Source organism: Lemur catta, chromosome 17 (genome assembly GCF_020740605.2).
Source record: "Lemur catta isolate mLemCat1 chromosome 17, mLemCat1.pri, whole genome shotgun sequence".
NCBI classification, from domain to species: domain Eukaryota; kingdom Metazoa; phylum Chordata; class Mammalia; order Primates; family Lemuridae; genus Lemur; species Lemur catta.
The window spans coordinates 25,267,481-25,287,090 of NC_059144.1; the positions used below are offsets into that span (position 1 = coordinate 25,267,481).

Consider the following 19,610-nt stretch of genomic DNA (forward strand, 5'->3'; position numbering starts at 1 on the left):
TTCATGAAAGATACAAACCCCAGAAAAATGCATAGACAGGAACAATTTACATACACTTTCTGGGGGATGCAGACCCCTCCCCCCAAGAATCCATAAACTTCGGGTGTAGCTGTCAGGAAGCAGTGTGGGCACTGTTTAGGCTCCTGGGCTCTAGGGAGCAAATAGACACACTTTAGATCCTGGCTGCCCCCCCTGCCCCCCCATACTAGCTCTGTGACCTCATTATAGGGCTTTAACTTGTCTGAGCCTCAGCCTTATTAACAATAAAATAGGTCATTATATGTGCCTCTTAAGCTGTTGTGAGAACCCACTGAGACACCGTACAGAGGTGTTCGGCCAGGCAGGCCCGGGACCAGCGATGTGCAGTCAGTACACGGGGACTCCGCATATTTAAGGAATTAAGTGTGGCCCATGGACCACCAGCATCGGAACCCCCTGGGGGAACTTATTAAAATGTGGTTTCCTGGGCTTCCTGCCCAGAAAGTCCTATTCTGCAGGTCTGGGGTGGAGGTCATGAGTGTGCATTTGAAACCAGTCGCTGCCTCCCAAATCTGGCAGGAGTTGGTTTGGAAGCTCTGTGCCTGTCAAACCTCAACGGTCCAGCTCCGGAAGAGACAGACAAGTTTCCAGGTGGGCTGGGAAGGGCAGATAACAGGTGCAGGGCTGGGGAAGGTCACGTCTGTGGGTGTCCATCCTCCTCCCAACCCGGTATGCTATGGCAGGTCTTGTGCCCCACAGCACCTCCCCCCGCCACCAGGAGAGGCCCAGTGTCCTCTAGGCCGGGATGCCAGGGGGAGGGGCGAAAGGAAAGGGCCTCCCGGGAGAGGGAACAGAATGGAAAGTGAAACCCGACCACCCAGAGTTTCACTTTCGTTGCCTCCTAGCACCATCCAGGTGGCCTGGTGATCCCCAGACTACACAGGTCCAGCTGCTGTGAGCCCAGGACTTGGCCTCCCGGCGCACTGCGTTTCCAATGGCCAGCAGCCCCTGGCAGAAGAAGCGGAGGAAAGTCCCCAATGACAGCAGGCGACCCACGGCAGGAGCCGGAGGTCCCCTGCGCCTCCGAGACTGGCTGGTGGCACAGATCGAGAGTGGGCGCTACCCGGGGTTGCACTGGGAAGACGCGGGCAAGACCCTCTTCCGCATCCCCTGGAAGCACGTAGCCAAGCAGGGCTACCAGGCACAGCAGGATGCAGCGCTCTTCAGGGTAAGGGGACAGGGGACTGGGGTCACCCAGCCCTGGGGGCAGGCTCACGGTCCCAGCACCCGGACTGACAAACAGCTGTGTGACCATGGGCCACTTGCTGGCCTCCAGGATTGAGGGTCCTGTTCTCCACATATGGGAGACCCTCAGAGACCCTCTTCCAATAGCACCAGCCAAGGCTGTCACCACCCGCCCCAGCCCCACCTCTCAGAGGGCCTCTCCTCCCACCCACCCGGCAGTGAGACAGCACAAGTGCAAGTTCCCTCAACCTCCCACGCCCCAAACCACAACCTCTGCAGCTTGGGGACCTTTTCTGCGCTCCCAACACCAGCCCTTCTCTGGCCCCCCCTGCAGGAATGGCCTTCCCTTCCCCAGTTATCCTTAACTTTTTCTAAACTGGCTCCTTTCCATGAACTTTTAAATTCTGGAACCTCTCTTCCGAGCAATAAGCAACAAACCATGCATCAGGCTGTCACCACCACCCCAAACACCACCGAGACCTCCAGCCCCTCCTTCCTGGCCCTCCCTGTCCTTTCTCAGTGTGAAGCAACCCTCTCTCCTACCCCCCCCACCCCCATGCCCAGTCTGGCTTCTGTCCCTCCTCCTGTCTTTAGTTGCCAAATCCAAGGATGCATCGCTGTCTTCATCCTCCTTGACTCCTGGGTGGGTCTGCACCTGGTGGACCCTCCCTCCTTGAAACATTCTTACCTGGTTTCCAGAATCTCTGCTGCCCACCCCCAGGCCCCTCGCAGGCCCTTGCTTCTCAGCCTCCATCCTGTGCCCTCCGCTGTTGGGGCTCCCAGCACTCACACCTGGACCTCACGTCCCACTCTCCTGCCTCCAGGGCCTCAGCGTGGAGGCTCCGGGCCTTCCCTCCAAGCCTCAGGCCTGCTGGTCTAGGTGCCTCCTGGAGCTGTCTCCTGGATGGTCCCCAGCCCCTCAAACACATGTGCCCCCCGGAACATCCCAAATACCACACTCATCAGCTCACTCCCCTAAACAACTGCCACCTGTGTACCTGAACCAGAGCCAGGCACCTGGACCCTGGCCGCTCCCCTTCTTCCAACCTCAGTCTGTTCCATGGCCAAGGCCTGCTGGCTCTTCCTGCCGAACATCTCTGCAGTCTGTCCACTTGAACCCACCCCTCCCATCTCTCCCAGGACAGCTGCAGTGACCCTGCTTCCCCCTGTCCCTCGGCAGGCCACACAGTCCTGCAGGGGGATCTTCCTAAATGCAAATCTGGTCTCCATCCTCCCCTACTCAGAATCCTTCCACAGCTCCCTACTGCCCTTGTGAAAAAGTCCCAGCTCTGCATCCTGGCCTGGAAGCCAGGCACAAACTGCCCCTCCCCTGCCTCATCTCTCTCTCTCTCTCTCTCTCTCTCTCTCTCTCTCTCTCTGTCTCTCCCCACTCCCTCCCCTCCCCCCTTTAGTTCTTTCTGTTTCTCAATGCTTCATGTCCTTGTCACCATTAGACCTTTGCACATGCTGTCCCCTCTGCCTGCAACACCTCTCCTCTTCACCTTTGCCTGGCCAGCTGCCCCGTCCTCAGCGTAAACATCTCTTCGAGAGAGCCTTCCCTGATGCATTCATTTATTTAGTTCATTATTAAGCCCCAGTTCAGTACTTCTCCCAAGTCCAAGGCAAAGGCTCATTGGAACAACTTTCTCTATGAATTTTAAGTGCCTGGTATGAGTCTATCTCCTCCAGCAGACCAGGAGCTGCTTGAGTGTGGCGACATCAAACACAGTGCCTGGCACACAGTAGGTGCTCAATAAGTGTTGAATGGGTGTTTGCATGGCCTGTCCCTTAAGACTTCTACGCTGTTGGTCAGAAGTGAGAGATTCTGGGGACTGGCTCTCCCCACCCTTCTGGCTGCTCCAACCCTCCGCTGGCACACACGCGTGACTCCTTAGCTTCAGACCCTCTGGTGCCCCAGAGCCCATGGGGTAAAGCATGGCCTTCAAGGACGTTCATGATCTGGCTTCAACCTAGCTCTTCTCCCTAATTCCTCTTCCCTTCCTCCCCTCCCCACATACAGTCCATTCTCATTCACAGATTCCGTATTTGCAAATTCTCCTACTTGCTCCAATTTATTTGTAATCCCAAAATCAATACTTGCCTCACTTCCGTGTCCATTCATAGCTATACACAGAATGGCAAAAATGTAAGTCGACCTTCAGGAATATTCGAAGCTGAGGTCAAACAAGGCAATTCCCTGCCTTCTTGTTTTGGCTCCCGTACTGTAAACAAGTGGCCTTTTCACAGTCTATTTAGCGCCACATTTTTAAATATTTCTGTGCTTTTTGTTGGTGATTTCACTGTTTGAATGACCCCCAGGCATAATGCTGAAGTGCTGTCTAGTGTTCCTGAGTGCAAGAAAGCTGTGATGTGTCGTATGGGGAAAATAATGTTAGACAAGCTTCATTCGGGCATGCTCCATAGTGCTGTTGGCCATGAGTGCAATGTTAATGAATCAGCAGTATATATTAAATAAAGCGTGCTCAGACAGAACCACACATGAAGCAAGATTATGTATTGATCGGTTGATGAAAGCAGTGTGACCAGAGATTGGCAGGAGCCTAGCCCTGTATTTCCCCTAGGAGCCATGGGTCTGTGTTCTCTAGTTCAGTGTTTGTGGAGACTATAGAATATAACTACCTTGAATAGTGACAGTCTGCTGTACACGTACCCTCAGACACACACACCCAGCAACAGCAACCCCCAGCTGCTCACCGTTCCCCGCATGCATCGGGCCCTTCCACACCGCCAGGCCTTTGCTCAAGCTATTCCCTCTGCCAGGAGTGCCACTCCACCCCTCAGCTTCCTACTCACCCTTCAAGGCCCAGGTCAGGGCATTCAACAAATATTTTTGGAACATCCTCTGTGTGTCAGGCACCATTTTAGTTGTTCAGGCACCTGGCAGTGAACAAAATGAAGGTTCCTCTTGCCATGATAATAGCACTCCCTGCCCTGTGCCCTCGTTCCTTTGAGTATTCGTAATGCCATGAATAAGTTCTGCAATAAATCAGCGCTGGCTGCGTGCCAGGCGCTGTGCTGCACACTCTACACACACCAGCTCATCTTGCACCCACCACAACCACATGAGGTTAGGTGGTTATCAACACCTATAGACAATGTTTACAGACAACGACATGGAGCCTCAAAAGGTCTCACCCCTGGCACTGACACAGGAACTGTGGCTTTTCTGTTTCGTTGTCTGTGTTTACCACTAGACCTGGAGTCTCTGAGGACAATGAGTGGTGCAACTTATCAGTTAAATCCCCCTTGGCCCTGAACGTGATGAATGTAGCAATACATCTCCTGATGGCCTCCCCTTGGACCACACTGCTCCAGCCACACTGGCCGTGCCCAAGTTTATCAATCTCTTTCCCACCACTGGCCCTTTGCACTTGCCATTCCTCTAAACCTTCAGTTTGTCAGACTCTGTTGTTTTCATTCACGCTTCAGCCCAAATGTCACCTCCTCAAAGAGGCCTTTTCTGATTGCCCTCTCGAAAGTAGTCCCTCATTTTTCTTATTTATTTACTTGATTATTCCCTCCACCACAATAAACAGTCATTCCAGTGTATTTAACAAATATCTTTGGTTTGTATGTTGATGTTTTGTGTGTGTTCTTACCTTACACACATCACGTGTTGTACATCTCATTCTGTGTCTTACTTTGTTTTTCATTCATGACCATGCTTTAAAGATCTGTTCTTGTAGATCTAATCTCTTGCTCCTAGATGCTTCTAGATGCTGTATGGACTCTATAGCGGGCATCCATGACATGCACACCCCCATTCTCTTTCCCAGGGTTGGACACAAATTTGCTTCCAACTCCCAAGGCCACAAATAATGCTGCTATGGATTTCCTTGACCAGGTCTCCCCTTATGAGCCCCTCTGAGAATGCCTTTGGAATTGGGAATTGGGATTTTTGCTCACAGGGTATGTTTATACTACTTAATTCAAGTAGGCATGCCAGATTACCAGCCAGGAGCACCGCACCCATTCCACACCCACCAGCAACTCCCCACCACGTTCCCCCACACCACATCCCCCCCAACTCCTGGTATTAGCCACCTTGCTAAAGTTAGCTTATTGGTGATAACTCACATTTTTATTTGTGTTTCCTTGATACAAATGAGTTTAAACACCTCCTCATATGCTCATGACTTCTGGTTTTCTCTTCCATAAGCCACCAATTCCTATCCTTTCATAAGAATTTTCTCTTTAGGGAACGTTCTGCTTCTTGTTGATTTGCACAAGTTCCTTATATGTTCTAGATTTCAGCCCCTTGCTGATTTCAGACAGTGTAATTTTTTGCCTTGTGGGTCTTGTGTTTTAGGTTTTGTGTAAGAAGTGTTCTCTGCCCCTAGAAGGTGTTCTCCTACATCATTGCCTATTAATTTTATAGTTTTACCTCTTACCTTTGGTATTTTAAATCATCTTGAGTCTCCTTTGTATTTGGCAATAGGTAGGGATTTAGTTTTATGGTTCTCTAGATAGCAAGCCACTGCCATTATTTTATATCCCATCACCCTATTTATTTTTTCTCTTATTTATCACAATCCATAATTTGGAATATTGTTATTTCTGTTTAATTGATTGCAGCTGTCTTCTCCCACTAGACTTGGACTCCTTGAGAGCAGGAACCGTGTCTGTCTTGTGTCCCATTCAATCCCCAGCCCTGGCTCAGAACTAGGACACAGAAGGAGCTCAAAAAACATGTGTTGGAGGGAGGGAGAGAAAGAGAAGAAAGGAGGGAGAGAGAGGGTGGGGGGCAAGGCAGACCCTCATCCCTCTGCAAGGCCCCAGCCCCTACCCCAGGCTATTCCTCCCCAAGTACCCCTGCCCCTCCCCAGGCCTGGGCCGTGCACAAGGGCAAGCACCTGGAGGGCACCGACAGGGAGGACCCCTCCACCTGGAAGACGCGGCTCCGCTGTGCCCTGAACAAGAGCGCCGACTTCCGTGAGGTGCGCGAGCGCAGGCAGCTGGACATCTCCAACCCCTACAAGGTCTACAGGATTGTGTCTGGTGATGCCCGTGGCCCAGGTACCCCCCTGCCCCCGGAGGTAGTGACCAAGGCTGGCTCTCTGGTTAATAAGGACCTCACTTTGCTCATCTGTCAAATGGGGAATGGGGAACTCAAGCTTTGACTCATGGACTAGTAAACTTAGAAGGACCCTTAGACCACCCAGTTTATCTCCCTATTTGAAAAGGAGGAAACTGAGGCCCAGAGAGAGGTGGGCCTTGCCTGAGGCCATGCAGTGAGCTGGGGTCCTCTTGCCTGGGGTCACCTCAGTTGAGGGGGCTCATGTCTGTTGTTCCATGCAGTTGCCAAGGCCTGTGCTCCCCCTGAAGAGGGGGGCATTCCCTCCAGCCAGCAGGAGCCCCCTGGGGAAGTGACTGAGCCCGCCTGTGGGACAGACCAGGTTGGTATGTCCTTCCAGCCCCTGGAGCCTTGCCAGCTCAGTCACCTCTCACCCAAGCCACCCATTGGCCCTGCCCTGTCCAGCCCTGACCCCCCGTACTGCTCTCCTCCTGGCAGCCCTGCCTCTTCCCACCTCTGCTCCAGCTCTTGCTCCACGGGCAGCCCCTTCCCCTCCACCAGCATCAGTTCCCTCCCTCTATTTTCTCCACGCTCACCCCCCCCCACCATATTTGGGGCCATCACTCTGCCCCATGCGTCACCTCTGCCTCCTCACTGTTCCCATCAGGCCCATCAGCTCGGTCTCCACCGCTCTGTCTGTGTCACCCCCACTATCTCCACCCCACTAACTCTCCCCATCATCGATGGCTCATTGCTGTCTCCATCCTCCCATCAGCGTCCTGCCCATGGCTCTGTCCTCCCCCCATGTCTAACATCTCCAGCTCCCTCACCTCCGCATTTACCCCCAGCACCCTCTCCTGTCACAGTGACCCACTCTGACGCTGTTACCCACAGCACCCCCGTCGACTCTCTTTATCTCCATGGGGGGCAGGGGGCTTGAGCTCTGAAACTCTGAAGCTTTAAAGTTCCTTTCGACCCCAGCTGGCCTTCAGCCTACCCAGACCTCCCTCTGCCCTGGTGAGGACAGTCTGGGAACTCCTGTGACCCACAGGTCTCTGCTCCCACCCTAATGGCCCCCTCTCCCAATGCTCAGGATGGCTCCAGATTAGCCACAGAGGATGGGGACAAGGAGCAGCCCCCCAGGTTGGCCCAGGAGGGCTTGTTGCCACCAGCCACCCTTCTCCCAGGCCCTTTGGCTGACCACAGTAAGGACTGGGGCTCCTCACCCACCCCTGCCTCCTCCCCCACCTCCTCCTTGACCTGGGGGACCAGGGGGCCAGGGTGAGGTGGTGCCTGACTGTTTCCTCTCCTTCCCCAGGGTACCAGGCATGGGACCCCAAACACCCCTGGAGTGTGATGCCCTCTCAGGACTCCAGCAACCCGGGTAAGGAACCTAAAAGGCCCTGCCCTCTGACCAGTGTGCAGAACTGGGCAGGGCCCAGGGCTGGGGCCAGCTAGCTCCCGTCTCCCACCCAAAGCAGCCAGCCCAGACTGCCAGTACAACCACCACAACAGCTAATGTTTGTTGCGGGCTTAGTGTATGTCGGGCATCCTTCCACGCCCCGCCCCACCCCAGCCCTATGACACTGTTCTCCCCAATGTACATATGCAGAAACCGAGACACAGAGGTTAAGAACCTTGTCCAAGGTGGCACAGCTAGTAACCCTGGGAAAGTTGCTAACAGGTCACAGCCCCTAAGTGGCACTGAGAGAGCAGAATCCAAGGACCTAGCTGCCAAGCCCACATCCCTAACCATAGAGCTGCTGGCTCCTCCAGTGGGATTCTGTTATGTTGTCACTGTCGTTGCTGTTATTATTACTTCTACCAGCATTAAAATCTTTGCTGGGAGAAAGCTCCTAGAATCCCAGAGGATTTGCTCGGATGGCCTCGGGGCCATGCCCTCACTGCACGGATGGCCCCAGAGCCATCTCTGAACCACGGGGCTCAACTAAGTTTGTTTATACTGGAAGCTATTGTTCACTACTACTACCGCTACTAGAATTAGTATTATCACTGGTTGGGAAGGAGCGTCAAAAATTCCCAAGGTGAGGGGCAGAAGGACCGCCCGGTCCCCTGCCCAGTTGTGGAGCGGGGAAGGATGGGGCAGGGCGGCGCAGCCAACGCCCGGCCCGCGCGCCCCGCTCTCGGGCCCGCAGGCTGCTGGCTGCACGTGCGGGTCTTCTACGGCGCGGCGCTGGTGCGGGAAGCCACCGCGCGCACCGCCGAGGGCTGCCGTCTGAGCCCGAAGGCGGCTGCCGCCACCGCCGCCGCCGAGCGCCTGCGGGGGGCCACCCCCACGCGTCGCGCAAGTCCGCTTCCCGGAGCCGCCGCCTGGCGCCCACGTGCTGCAGCGCCTGATGCGCCACCTAGAGCGCGGCGTGCTGCTGTGGGTGGCGCCCGAGGGCGTGTTCGCCAAGCGCCTGTGCCAGGGCCGCGTGTACTGGCGTGGCCCGCTCGCCCCGCACCGCGCGCAGCCCAACAAGCTGGAGCGCGAGCAAACCTGCCAGCTGCTCGACACGCGCCGCTTCCTGGAGGGTAAGAGCGCGACAGTAGGGCGGCTGGCAGAGCGAGGCAGAGTGGCGAGGGCACAGGGGGCGTGGGCATGAGGTGGGCAAAGGAATGTGGACAGAGGAGAGTGGGCACTTGAGATGTGGGCGCAGGAGAACGGGCTTAACGGTGGTAGGCATGGGATAGGCACGGAAACAAAGGATATGGCACGGGAGCATCGGAATGGGAAAGATTCTGGGCACCAGGAGGGCTGGGCACAGATATGGATATAGGCGCATAGGGGGTGTAGGCACCAGAGGCAGGCTTGGGGCATTGGGTGTGGGAAGCAAGAATAGGACTTGGATACGTGTGTTGGCATAGGGGCTCTGGGCATAGGGCGGGCATAGGTGAGTGGCAGTGGCATAGGGTGGATATAAAGCGTGGGAGTGGGCATAGGTGCACCAGGCAAAGGACACGAGCACTGGAAGTGGGCACAGATGTGAGACGTGGGACAGGCATAGGGGCGTGGAAGTGGGTAAATGGCACAGACACACAGTGGGGGTGTGGGCTTACGGGGCTTGGGCATGGGATGTGAGCACAAGGTGGGATGGGATGCCTGGGTGGGATGCCTAGCTCTTGGCCCAGCCCCCACAGTCTCGGTTCCCGTAGAACTGCGCGCCCATCTGCAGGATGGGCACCCGGAGCCAGAGTACCAGATCCGTCTGTGCTTTGGCGAGGAGTACCCTGGCCCCCCGGACCAACCCGAAGAGCGGCTCGTCATGGCGCACGTGAGTCCCTCCCCCCTTCCAGCAGAGAACCAGAGCCTCCAGCTTCCTCCGAAGGGCCCCTCACCAACTCCTTCCAGTCTCAGCTGCGCCCCCGACCCGCTGTATGACCCTACCTGAAAAATAGGGGTGGGGAAGGGCTGTCACTAGGGCTGTGACTTCCCACCTAGAATGCTCGGGGCGGGAAACGGGGAGCGTCGGCTCATTGCCCCACCTACCCCCCTCCCCGCAGGTGGAGCCGGTCTTCGCCCGCGAGCTCCTCCTGCGCTGGAAGCGCCTGAGCCTGGCGTCCCCAACGACGTCACCCACCTTCTGACGCCGCTAAGTCAGCCCTATGCGGGTCGCTTCCTCCTCTCAAGGCAGCCCCCTACAAGGTGCGGACCTCTACCCCTAACCCAGCCGTGCACGCACTGAGCCAGTGGAGTTGGGGCCTCTCCCACCCGTCGCCCAGGTTGGCGGGACAACGGAAGCCAATCGTGCCTCGACCTCTCTGCGGCGGGGATGGAGCCCTGGACCCGCCAGTAGGCTGCACCGCCGGGCCGCTGGGCCTGGGGCGTCAGCGGGAAAACGAACTCGGCCTTGAGGCCCCGGAAACGCAGCAATTGGGGCAGAAACAAGACTTTATCCCTTGTGGAGAGCCCAACATGCCAATAGCGACTTACTCAGAGCCTGCCTTAACCTGCAATTGAGCCCACTGTAGCGTTTGCTTAGAGCTTAGTGTAGGACACTTAGATCTTCAGGGTTGTTTAGAGAGGGGCCACCCAGGAACAAAATTGCCTGGCCTCGGAGGGGCTCTGAGTTTCCAAACCCTTCCTCTCCCCTGCCACTAATCTCTCTTCTTTATTTGGGGGACTTCGGAGGGTCCCAACACTGAGCACTTGATCCGAACCCTGGGCTTTGAATGCTAACCATTGAACCGCCAGCACCTGTAGGATGCTGTCTTTGGAGAAACTGAGGCAAACCCCCCAAACACAGCCCTAAGGCAGAGGCTAAAGTGGGGGTCCAGCCCCTCTCCAAGCCCCCCTGATCTTTGCAGACTGTAAGTTGCAGTGAATCCTTGAGAATCTGGGTTCGGGGCACAAGCATAAAGCTGGTTCCCCTTGGCTTGTGAGTAAAGTTATCAGACCTTTTTTCCTTTTCTGATTTCTGACTTTATATATAGGAATCCTCTTCCGGATGCCAATATAATAAATCCCTTTTAGTGATACATGAATAAACCATTTTTATGGGGGGGAAACTGTATGATTCAACAAAGGACAGAAGTCAGTTAGTTGCTGGGGTTCTTTTTTAGTCATTTAACAGACATTTATTGAGCAACTACTCTGTTCCAGGCCTCTGTTCCAGTGTCCAGTGCGGGACACTGGAGCTAGAGCAAAACAGCATGTTCTCTACACTCTTGGGGTTCACATTCTGTTTTCCAGTGAGGATCCAGTGACTGTCCCCTCCCCCTGCCCCTCACAGAAGGGGTGCTGTTAAGGAATTATAGAATCTTGGGTTCAAATCTCAGCTTTGTCACTAGCTAGCTGTGGGACCTCAGGCAAGTTACTTAACTTCTCTGAGCCTCAGAGCCCTCCTCTGTTCAAAAGAAGCTATGAAGGTCTCTGGAGCAGGGTTGGTCAGAGTAAATGGGTGGGGGGGTGGCTGAAGGGGGGAGTGAGCTGGCCTGGCACAGCGTAGGTGACCACTGACTTGGGAGTGTGAGAGCAGGGAGGTTGCTGCCCTGTCCTTCAGAAGGCCTGACTGTCTGTTCTGGGCTTTGCTGTACCTCCCAGCCCAAGGCTGCAGCTGGGGTAGCCTCCGTTCAGAGTGACAATCCACAGCTATGTTCAAACCCCTACTCTGTGCTAGGCTCTCCAAGGGCGCTGGATTCTGTGTAAGGGAACCTGTTGCCTCCTCACCATGGCCTGGACGGCTGAAGAGTTGCCAGCTCCATTTTAGAGATGGGGAAACTGAGGTTCAGCCAAGGTCTTGAGATGCCCCTTGGGAGGGGGATGTCTCTAGCAGAATGGCTGCCCTCCCCACGCTAGTCACTAGGGGGCGCCAGGGGCTCGGCAGAACTGGGTCTCACTGGCCTTCATCCCAGTTCCTGGCTCCCCTCCCTGCAGACACCCCAGTGCTGGGAGGGCAGGGAGCAGTGTGGCCCCAGGGGCTCTTCCCTGCCGGGAGGAGAAAACAGCCCACAGGCCTGGCAGGAGGAGAGGGGCAAGGGGGACTAGAGGCCCCCAGGGCTTTTCTCACTCTGTGAGGACTGGGCTCAGGCTCTGCCTCTGCTCTGCTCTCTCTGCCCCTCCTTGTGTACCTGTGTCTCTCTCCGTATCTCCTTTCTCTCTCTGTGGATTTCTCCGTTTGTCTCTGTGTCTCAGTGAGTCTGATTTTCTCCATACACTAGCTGTGTGTGTGTCTGTCTCTGCGTGTCTCTGTCCATTTTGCTCGTCTCTGTCTTATCTTTGTTTCTCTCTTTATGTCTCTGCCTCTCTCTGTCTCTGTCTCTCCCCCAGTCTCTGTTTCTTTACGTTTCTGCGTCTATCTCTTCTGGTTTCTGGCTCTGTCCCACTCAGTTTCACATCCTGTCCCTCCCCAGCCGCTATCCCCCAGCACATGTGGGCTGAGGGTCTCTGTCCCTTCCCTCCCACCTCCTCACCCCTGGCAGGTGCTCAGCTTCCCAGTCCTGGCCTCTCCTGCCCGCCTCTCCCGGGCCTTGGGGCAGTGGGGAGAGGGAGGGAGGGAGGGAGGGCAGCCTGGCGGGCCCACCCCTTTTTGCCTTTCCAGGCTGGGAGGCTGGGCCAGTGGGCCTTTTAAGCAGCCTGGGCTGGCTGTTCCGGACACCAGCCCTGGACGCCGTGCCTGGCCCCTGTGGTCCCGGCAGCCCGGCCAGCCCGGCCAGCATGCAGCAGCAGCAGCCCCCGCCCGGGCCCCGGGCCCCGGCCGCCGAGCCGACCAAGCCTCCCTACAGCTACATAGCCCTCATTGCCATGGCCATCCAGAGCTCGCCCGGGCAGCGGGCCACCCTCAGTGGCATCTACCACTACATCATGGGCCGCTTCGCCTTCTACCGCCACAACCGGCCTGGCTGGCAGAACAGCATCCGCCACAACCTGTCACTCAACGAGTGCTTTGTCAAGGTGCCCCGTGATGACCGCAAGCCAGGCAAGGGCAGCTACTGGACACTGGACCCCGACTGCCACGACATGTTCGAGCACGGCAGCTTCCTGCGCCGCCGCCGCCGATTCACCCGGCGGACAGGTGCTGAGGGCACCAAGGGCCCTGCCAAGGCACGCCGTGGACCCCTCAGAGCCACCAGCCAGGACCCAAGGGTCCCCAACACCACGACCGGCAAGCAGTGCCCATTCCCGCCAGAGCTGCCAGACCCCAAGGGCCCAAGCTTTGGGGGTCTGGTTGGGGCCTTTCCAGCCAGCATGTGCCTGGCAACCACGGATGCCAGGCCTCGGCCACCCGCGGAGCCCAAAGAGATGTCCACGCCCAAGCCTGCAGGCCCAGGGGAGCTCCCTGCCGCCACCTCATCTTCCCCATGCCCGGGGTTCGGCTTTTCTCCTGGCTTCTCTCAGGCCGATGGTTTTAACAAGGCCCCTACACCTGCCTTGACCCCCGAGCCGGGCACCGGGAGCAGCTACCAGTGCCGGCTGCAGGCGCTGAATTTCTGCGTGGGGGCCGACCCAGGCCTTGAGCACCTCTTGGCCTCGGCAGCCCCCTCCCCTGCACCACCTACCCCTCCAGCCTCACTCCGGGCCCCACTGCCCCTGCCAGCTGACCCCAAGGAACCCTGGGTTGCAGGTGGCTTCCCTGTCCAGGGAGGCTCTGGCTACCAACTGGGGCTGACCCCCTGCTTATACCGGACACCAGGAATGTTCTTCTTTGAGTGAAGGCGGCCTCGCCTTGGGCAGTCCCTGCAGGGCCCCTGCCAACTGCACCCTCCAGGTTGAGCTTAGCTCTAGGACCTGGAGAGTTCTCGAAGGACCCAGCCCTGGCAAGCCAAGGACAACCAGGACAGAGAGCCAGGAGTGAAGCCGAGCACGAGCAGAGCGTTCAGCCAGGCCCCGGGGCCTCTGCACACACCTGGGGGTGAGGGGAAGTGGGGCCCCTTGGGATTGACCCTGTGGCTCTCAGGGCCAATAAAGGCAATGCGATGATGAGCTCAGCTTGCTGGATGGTCGGGGCCAAGGCCGGGACGCCAGGGTCGGGGTGGGCGCTGTGGCTGTGGGGCTGTGTGGCAGAGGCAGGGACCCAGATGGAAGCGTCTCACATGAGGCTTTCTCCTGCTGGGGACTTTCTTGGGGAGTTTCCCAGGAAGGCAGAGGAGGGAGTGGCAGGGAATGGGGGCAGGGAGAGGAGGGATGCAACAGAGAGAGAGAGCGGCAGGGGGTGAGGCTGGGCTGGCCCAAGGGGTGACTCTCCTGCCCCAAACTCTGAGGCTCAGCATCCCCCATTATGAGCAGTCACAATAACCGTGACCGTGTGTGGCATTTATTCTGTCCTGGCTTGTGCATATCATCTCACCTGGGTGATGTGGAATGCTGGCCCCATTTCCAGCAGTGGAAACTGAGGCTCGGAGGTTGGGGGCACATTAGCCCCAGCTCCAGCTGGCACATGAGTGCGGAGGGGAAATCAAACTGTGTCTGTGTGGCTCTACTCTCCAGCCCTGGACCCAAGGTTTGAGCGAGGACGCAGGGTGGAGACCACAGTTGGAGCAGAGCCGGCGGTGCCCCAGAAGGAGAATGCCATGTCTAAAAAGGCCCCCCTTACCGCTGTACAGGCTGGGAACCCAAAGCCCAAGAGGCAGTACCTATCCCCTTCTTTGCATTTCCCACACTAATGGGGGACCCCCGCCCCACGCGCCCCAGCTCTCCAAGGCCTCCTGATGACTCTTGCAGAAAGCATTTTTCTCGGAACAGGGACAGGGTCTGTGGCTGTCCTGGGTACAGATCAAAAATGACTAAGCCCTGACCTTTGACCTTCTCTAGTACCCCCTTTGTGGAAGCAGGAGAAAGGGGGGTATTCATCCTCCTAGAGGAACATAGAACCTGAGACCTCACCATCCCCGCACCCCCCAGAGCTGGAAGAGCAGGGGCAATGGCTTCCTCCCCAGAGCCTCAGTCCTCCCGTCTGGATCACAGGTGTACACAGAGAGGCCAGGATGCTGGGGGCACCTACATTCTGCTCTTCGGCATGGGGCCTGGAGGGCCTTATGTCCCATGAGGTAACACCCAGGGGGCTGGAGACCCCTCTTGGGCAGGCAGCCCAGTCCCTGTGGAGGGAGGACCTCCTTCAGACAGGCAGCCACGCTGGCTTCAGCCCTTGCTGCTCCCTCCTCCCTCTGCAGGTCCCCTGGGGCCTGGGAGGAAGCGAGCCCGGCTGGACAGCCCCAACTGTCTGGTTCCCACAGACTCAGAGCTGGGGTGGAGGGGGGACCTGCAGAGAGAGGGGCTGGGAAAACGCCTGGCCAGCTGTGGGCCCCTCCCCACCGTGCCTGCTGAGCCCCAGCCCGGAATCTGTCAGATAGTGGGGAGAAGGAGCGAGGGTCTGTCCTGCCCCACGTGGGCAGCTCCGTGGGCCAGAGGGGAGGGGGGAGGCCCTCCGTGAGTGAGGGGCTTGGGCGAGGAGGGGAAGGAGGCTCTTGTGTGCGTTTGTAGCCTGGTATGTGCCTGTGTGGGTCAGTGTGTCTCAGGCTGTGTGTGCATGTGTGTGTGCGCGCGCGTGCACAAAGACAGGCTGTGCAGAGACAGATTCAAAGGGGTGGGGGCTCTTCTCAGTTGGCCCAGGGAAGGAGGCCTCTGCTGGGCACCGTTCCCTATTGTGCATTCCTGTGGCGCCCTGGTGACCCCAGGCCCTTCCCAGCCTGAGTCCTGAGCTAGTAGGAAGATGGGGGGCCGGCCAGGCTGCGGGACCCACCCACCAGGCCTCCTGCCTTCTGCTTCTTTCTGTCACCAAGAGATAGCTCCAGCTCCCACCTGACCACTTCCACCTGGGCAGGGGGCAAGGGTGGGGGTGAATGCCTGATCTGGGTTGACCCAGAGAGACCACCTTGGCACAGATGGAGAGACCAAGGCCAGAGAAGGTAAGTGACATGCCCAAGGTCACACAGCAAGGAGCAGAGGCGTCTTCCCAACCCATCCGTCATACCCACTTTCCCTGCCTTAACTGTACAGCTCTTGGGGGCAGGGCCATCGCTTGTGACTCTGCCTCAAGGACCCTCCTCATTGGAGGCTTGTCTGTCTCTAGGAGGGGATCCCTGTCACCATTCTCCTCCTGAGCAGGTTAGAGCAAAAAGGGGTGCTGAGACGCCTTGCAGAGTTAGGCTAAATCAAATCCTAAAATGGTAGAATCAGTGGTATTTCAGAATATTCCAGAGTTTTTAATCACAGCAGTTCAGATTCTTGGAATATCAGAGTTGGAAAGGCATCTCCTGTCCAGTTTCTAAGTATGACATCAAGTGGTCGACACCACACGGGGCTCCAGGAAAGGGGAGCCCACGGCCCTCAGAGGCAGCCCTTCCCCCCAAAGTTTGGCAGCTCTGAAGGACTGTCAGGAAGCTCTTCACCTGCTGGGCCCTTGGTCTGTGCTCCCCCAAGGGAGGGGAGGACTCCCTGCCACCAAGCAGGCCACCCCCACCCGCAGGGCTGGCCTTCCTCGGAGGCCCCTCCACCGCCACGTCTTATCTCCGGCCTGCTCTCCGCCCACCCGCTTCCTTCCCTGGTTTACAGCATTCCACGGCCCAAAGCTGGACACTCCTTCCCACACCCAGACAGAGCCTCTGCGGGGGCCGAGGGGACCCTCTCCCTTGGAGGGCTGGGGCTGCCACGGCACTGAGGAAGAAGGGGGAGGTTGTGTCGCAGCCTGGCACGTCCGCCTGCTGGGAGTGTACGGAACCCAGGAGTCCAGGCCTCGCCCGAAACCTCCCCTCCCCACACAGAGCAGGCTGCGGGGGGCCATGGGTGCCTCTGGAGCCCGACTGGATGGGTCCACATCCCAGCTCTGCCACTTCCTAGCTGTGTGACCTTGGGCAAGTGGCTGCCCCTCTCTGTGTTTTCCTCTTCTGTAAACTGTGCACACTGACAGTACCCACCTCCACGGGGCTATTGTGAGGATGACATGAGATAATATTTGCAAAGTGTTTCGAACAGGGTTTGGCACATGGCAACGACAATACAAGTGTTCATTAAGCAAAATAAAGAGGTATTTGGGTCCTGGGACTGTCCCCCTTAACCTGACTTACCCCCTAGAGGAGTGTGTAGATGCTGGAGGGGCAGAAGGGCAGGATGCAGAGGAGGAAAGACCGTTATACAGACAAGGCTTTGGACTCAGTTCCTGGGATCACCACTTCCTTGCTGTGTGACCTTCAGCAACTGGATCGACCTCTCTGAGTCTCAGTTTTCTCATCTGTAAAATGGTAACGATTCCAACCCCCAGGACTGTACACTGCTTGTACAGTATGTCCACAATTCGGTCAACGGGAATGAAACTGGAGTATAAAACAACCCCACCGGAGGGCCTCAAACCCTCCGCCCAGTCCCCTCAGCCCCTCCCTTCGCACATGGCAAAACCCACATCCCCACGGGCCCAGAGGTGCCTGATCCCCGGCTCCCACCTTGCTGGTGGGGACTCGGGGAGGCAGCTGGTGGGCCAGAGGCCCATTTAGTTACGCAGTCGTCAGAGCAGGTGCCTGGTGTCCCTGGGAAGGCCAGGGCCGCCCCCTGCTGACCACAGGCCTCAGGGCCAGTCTTGAGGTCACCTGAGCTCGCCTGGACACAGACAAGAGAGGCTGCTCCCCTAAGACAGCCGACTGCTGGTGAGTTTCTCTCCATCTCTGGGCCTTTTGCACCGGCTGTCCCCTCTGCCGGGAACGCTGTCTCCCCAGGGGCTCTCAGCATGCAGCACGCCGTGGGACATCACTCTCTTATCCCATCAGAGGCTCCACATTGTTCTCCCTCTCTGCCTCCTATTTGTTCCCCCCACATGGCACCTGCTGTCACGTGGAATCGCACGTGTGTGTGCATTCGCTTTTTATCATATCTCTGCTTTAGAACGCAAGCATCGGGGCTCATTCATCTTACCGCCTTCTCTAACCTGAAGACTAGCACATAGTAGGCCCTCAATGAAGGTTTGCTAAGTGGATGGATGGAGTCATAGTTCCCCATTCATCAATTCATCATGGATTGAATCTCAAAGAACCCCCAGAGACTCCCTGTCTCACCCAGAGCAAAAGCCCGAGTCTTTCTGGACAACGCCTGTGGGACTTTGCTTCCCTTCCCAGCTGTCCCCTCACTCACTCCAGGCAGCCTCTGCACTTGCTCTTCCCTCGGCCTGGCCTGGCCCTGTGCTAATGCCCACAGGGCTCACTCCTCACACCCTTCAGTCTCTGTCCAAACATCCTTGGAGAAGCCCTCCTTGGCCACCACATTCCCTGTCCTCCCCCCAACATTTTAAATTCGTTATTGCCATTCAGTGTCTGTCCCTCCCATTGGGATGAAGCTTCATGAGGTAAGGGATTATTATCTATTTGCTGCTTGTCCCCAGCACCTAGAAAAGTGTCTGGAACGTAGTAGGGGCTTGAGAAATAATTGTGAAATAAACATAAGCTCAGCAGCCTGTACCAGGCTCTACCTAAATAGCTCATGTAACTTTCACATTGATCTTGGGAAGCAGATACTCTTATTACCCCATTTTACAGATGGGAAACTGAGGCTCAGAGAGAGTACATGTATAGATATGAACCCCGTTCTGTTTCACCTGGAACCCAATCTCTCTGTCCTCAGCCTGTCTCCGTAGAGCCATCTAAGGTCTGTGCCCTCTCCTCTTGTCCCCACAGTTCTTACAGCCTCTCAAGCAGACATGGCCCAGCCTCCCTGGGTTCCTTGCTTCCAGTCTCTCCCCTACTCACTGACCTCCCTGCTGCAGAGATCCTTCGAAATCACAGATCAGACCCTGTCTCTCTTTTGCTCAAGACTCTTCTGTGGCTCCCTATTGTCCCAAGTCAGCTGCCATTCGAGGCTCCTGCTAATTTCTCCAGACCTACTTCCTGCTTTATCTTGTGCAAAAGCCCTGCTAGATGCTCCAAGACCAGCTTGTTTTCAGCTCCAAGTCTTTGGACAGCACTGCGCCTGCCTGGAACCCTCCCGGCTCTCTATCTGGAAAAGCCCTGTGCCTTGTTTGCCCACAGCGTGGCTGTCACTCCCACTGGGGAGAAGAAAAGAAGGGTTAGCGTCTCCTTCGTGTCCTCATGGTTTTGTGAGTTTCCTTCCAGCTTCACCCTGATCTCCGCCCTCCCACGGGGGTTGCAGAGGCTGGAGCTCCTGAGGGCAGGGACTGCACTAATTCACCTCCAGGCCAGGCCACAGCCCACTGGACCAGCGGTTGTGACGTCACGGGCTGTGTCAGAAGCCAGGCCGCCTGCCTTGCACCTGACCCCACGATACGCTGGGTGGGAGCCCATGGACTTGTCTATACACACCCTGTGCCTCAGTTTCCTCGTCTGCGAAATGCTGACAATGAAAATACCCACTCGAAGGGTGGGAATGAAATGAATTAACGCATGGGAATCACTCGCTGCCGTGCCTGGCGCTCAGTAAACATTACGCACTAGCGTGAGGTAAGAAAGGAAGGTACAGGTGCACAGGCAGCTGCATGGGTAGGAGCTGGGTCCAGGTGGGCACATCCTTCGGGACCACCCTGGCTGCTTCACACCCTCAGGGCAGCCCTGTCACTGGCTGAATGTTTTCCCACCGCTGCCTTGTTGGGTCCAAGGTGGCCGGTGGAATTCGAGGCCACTGGACCCAGACAGGAAAAGGCAGCGTCACCAGCCCTGATGTAATTCAAACCAGATGCAGCCTCGGTGGCTTCCAGACCCCTGGGGGTGGTCACTGTGGGCCTGGCGAAGGCCCAGAGGCAGGAAATGGTCTTGGAGGAAAGCTCTCTGGGCTGGGACTGACTGGGAGGAGCGGTCCCACTGAGGGCGTTAACCCTTCTCGGCCCACGCGGGGCCCAGGACCTGTGCAGGGGACGCTGACGGCCCTGGCGCAGTGGAGGCACAGGGCAGTTTGCAGGGAAGGCCGCAGTGTCGCCAT

The 19,610-nt window shown here is 57.1% G+C and overlaps 2 protein-coding genes across 2 annotated transcripts; both read left to right on the top strand.

Annotated features, from left to right (window-relative positions):
• The first annotated feature begins 530 nt into the window (after nt 1-530).
• LOC123622842 (interferon regulatory factor 4-like) lies at nt 531-9,947 on the top strand. The gene is given in 10 exon segments (XM_045529481.1): nt 531-630; nt 885-1,207; nt 6,072-6,261; nt 6,544-6,641; nt 7,353-7,464; nt 7,578-7,643; nt 8,416-8,543; nt 8,545-8,794; nt 9,416-9,534; nt 9,764-9,947. Coding segments are annotated over 9 exon segments (1,281 nt in total). The 5' UTR covers nt 531-630; nt 885-973; the 3' UTR covers nt 9,848-9,947.
• A 2,327-nt stretch (nt 9,948-12,274) lies between these two features.
• Nucleotides 12,275-13,683, top strand: FOXS1 (forkhead box S1). Its single transcript, XM_045529483.1, has one exon. It carries the CDS (start codon nt 12,417-12,419, stop codon nt 13,410-13,412), a length of 996 nt encoding a protein of 331 aa, XP_045385439.1. The 5' UTR covers nt 12,275-12,416; the 3' UTR covers nt 13,413-13,683.
• The last annotated feature ends 5,927 nt before the right edge of the window (nt 13,684-19,610 follow it).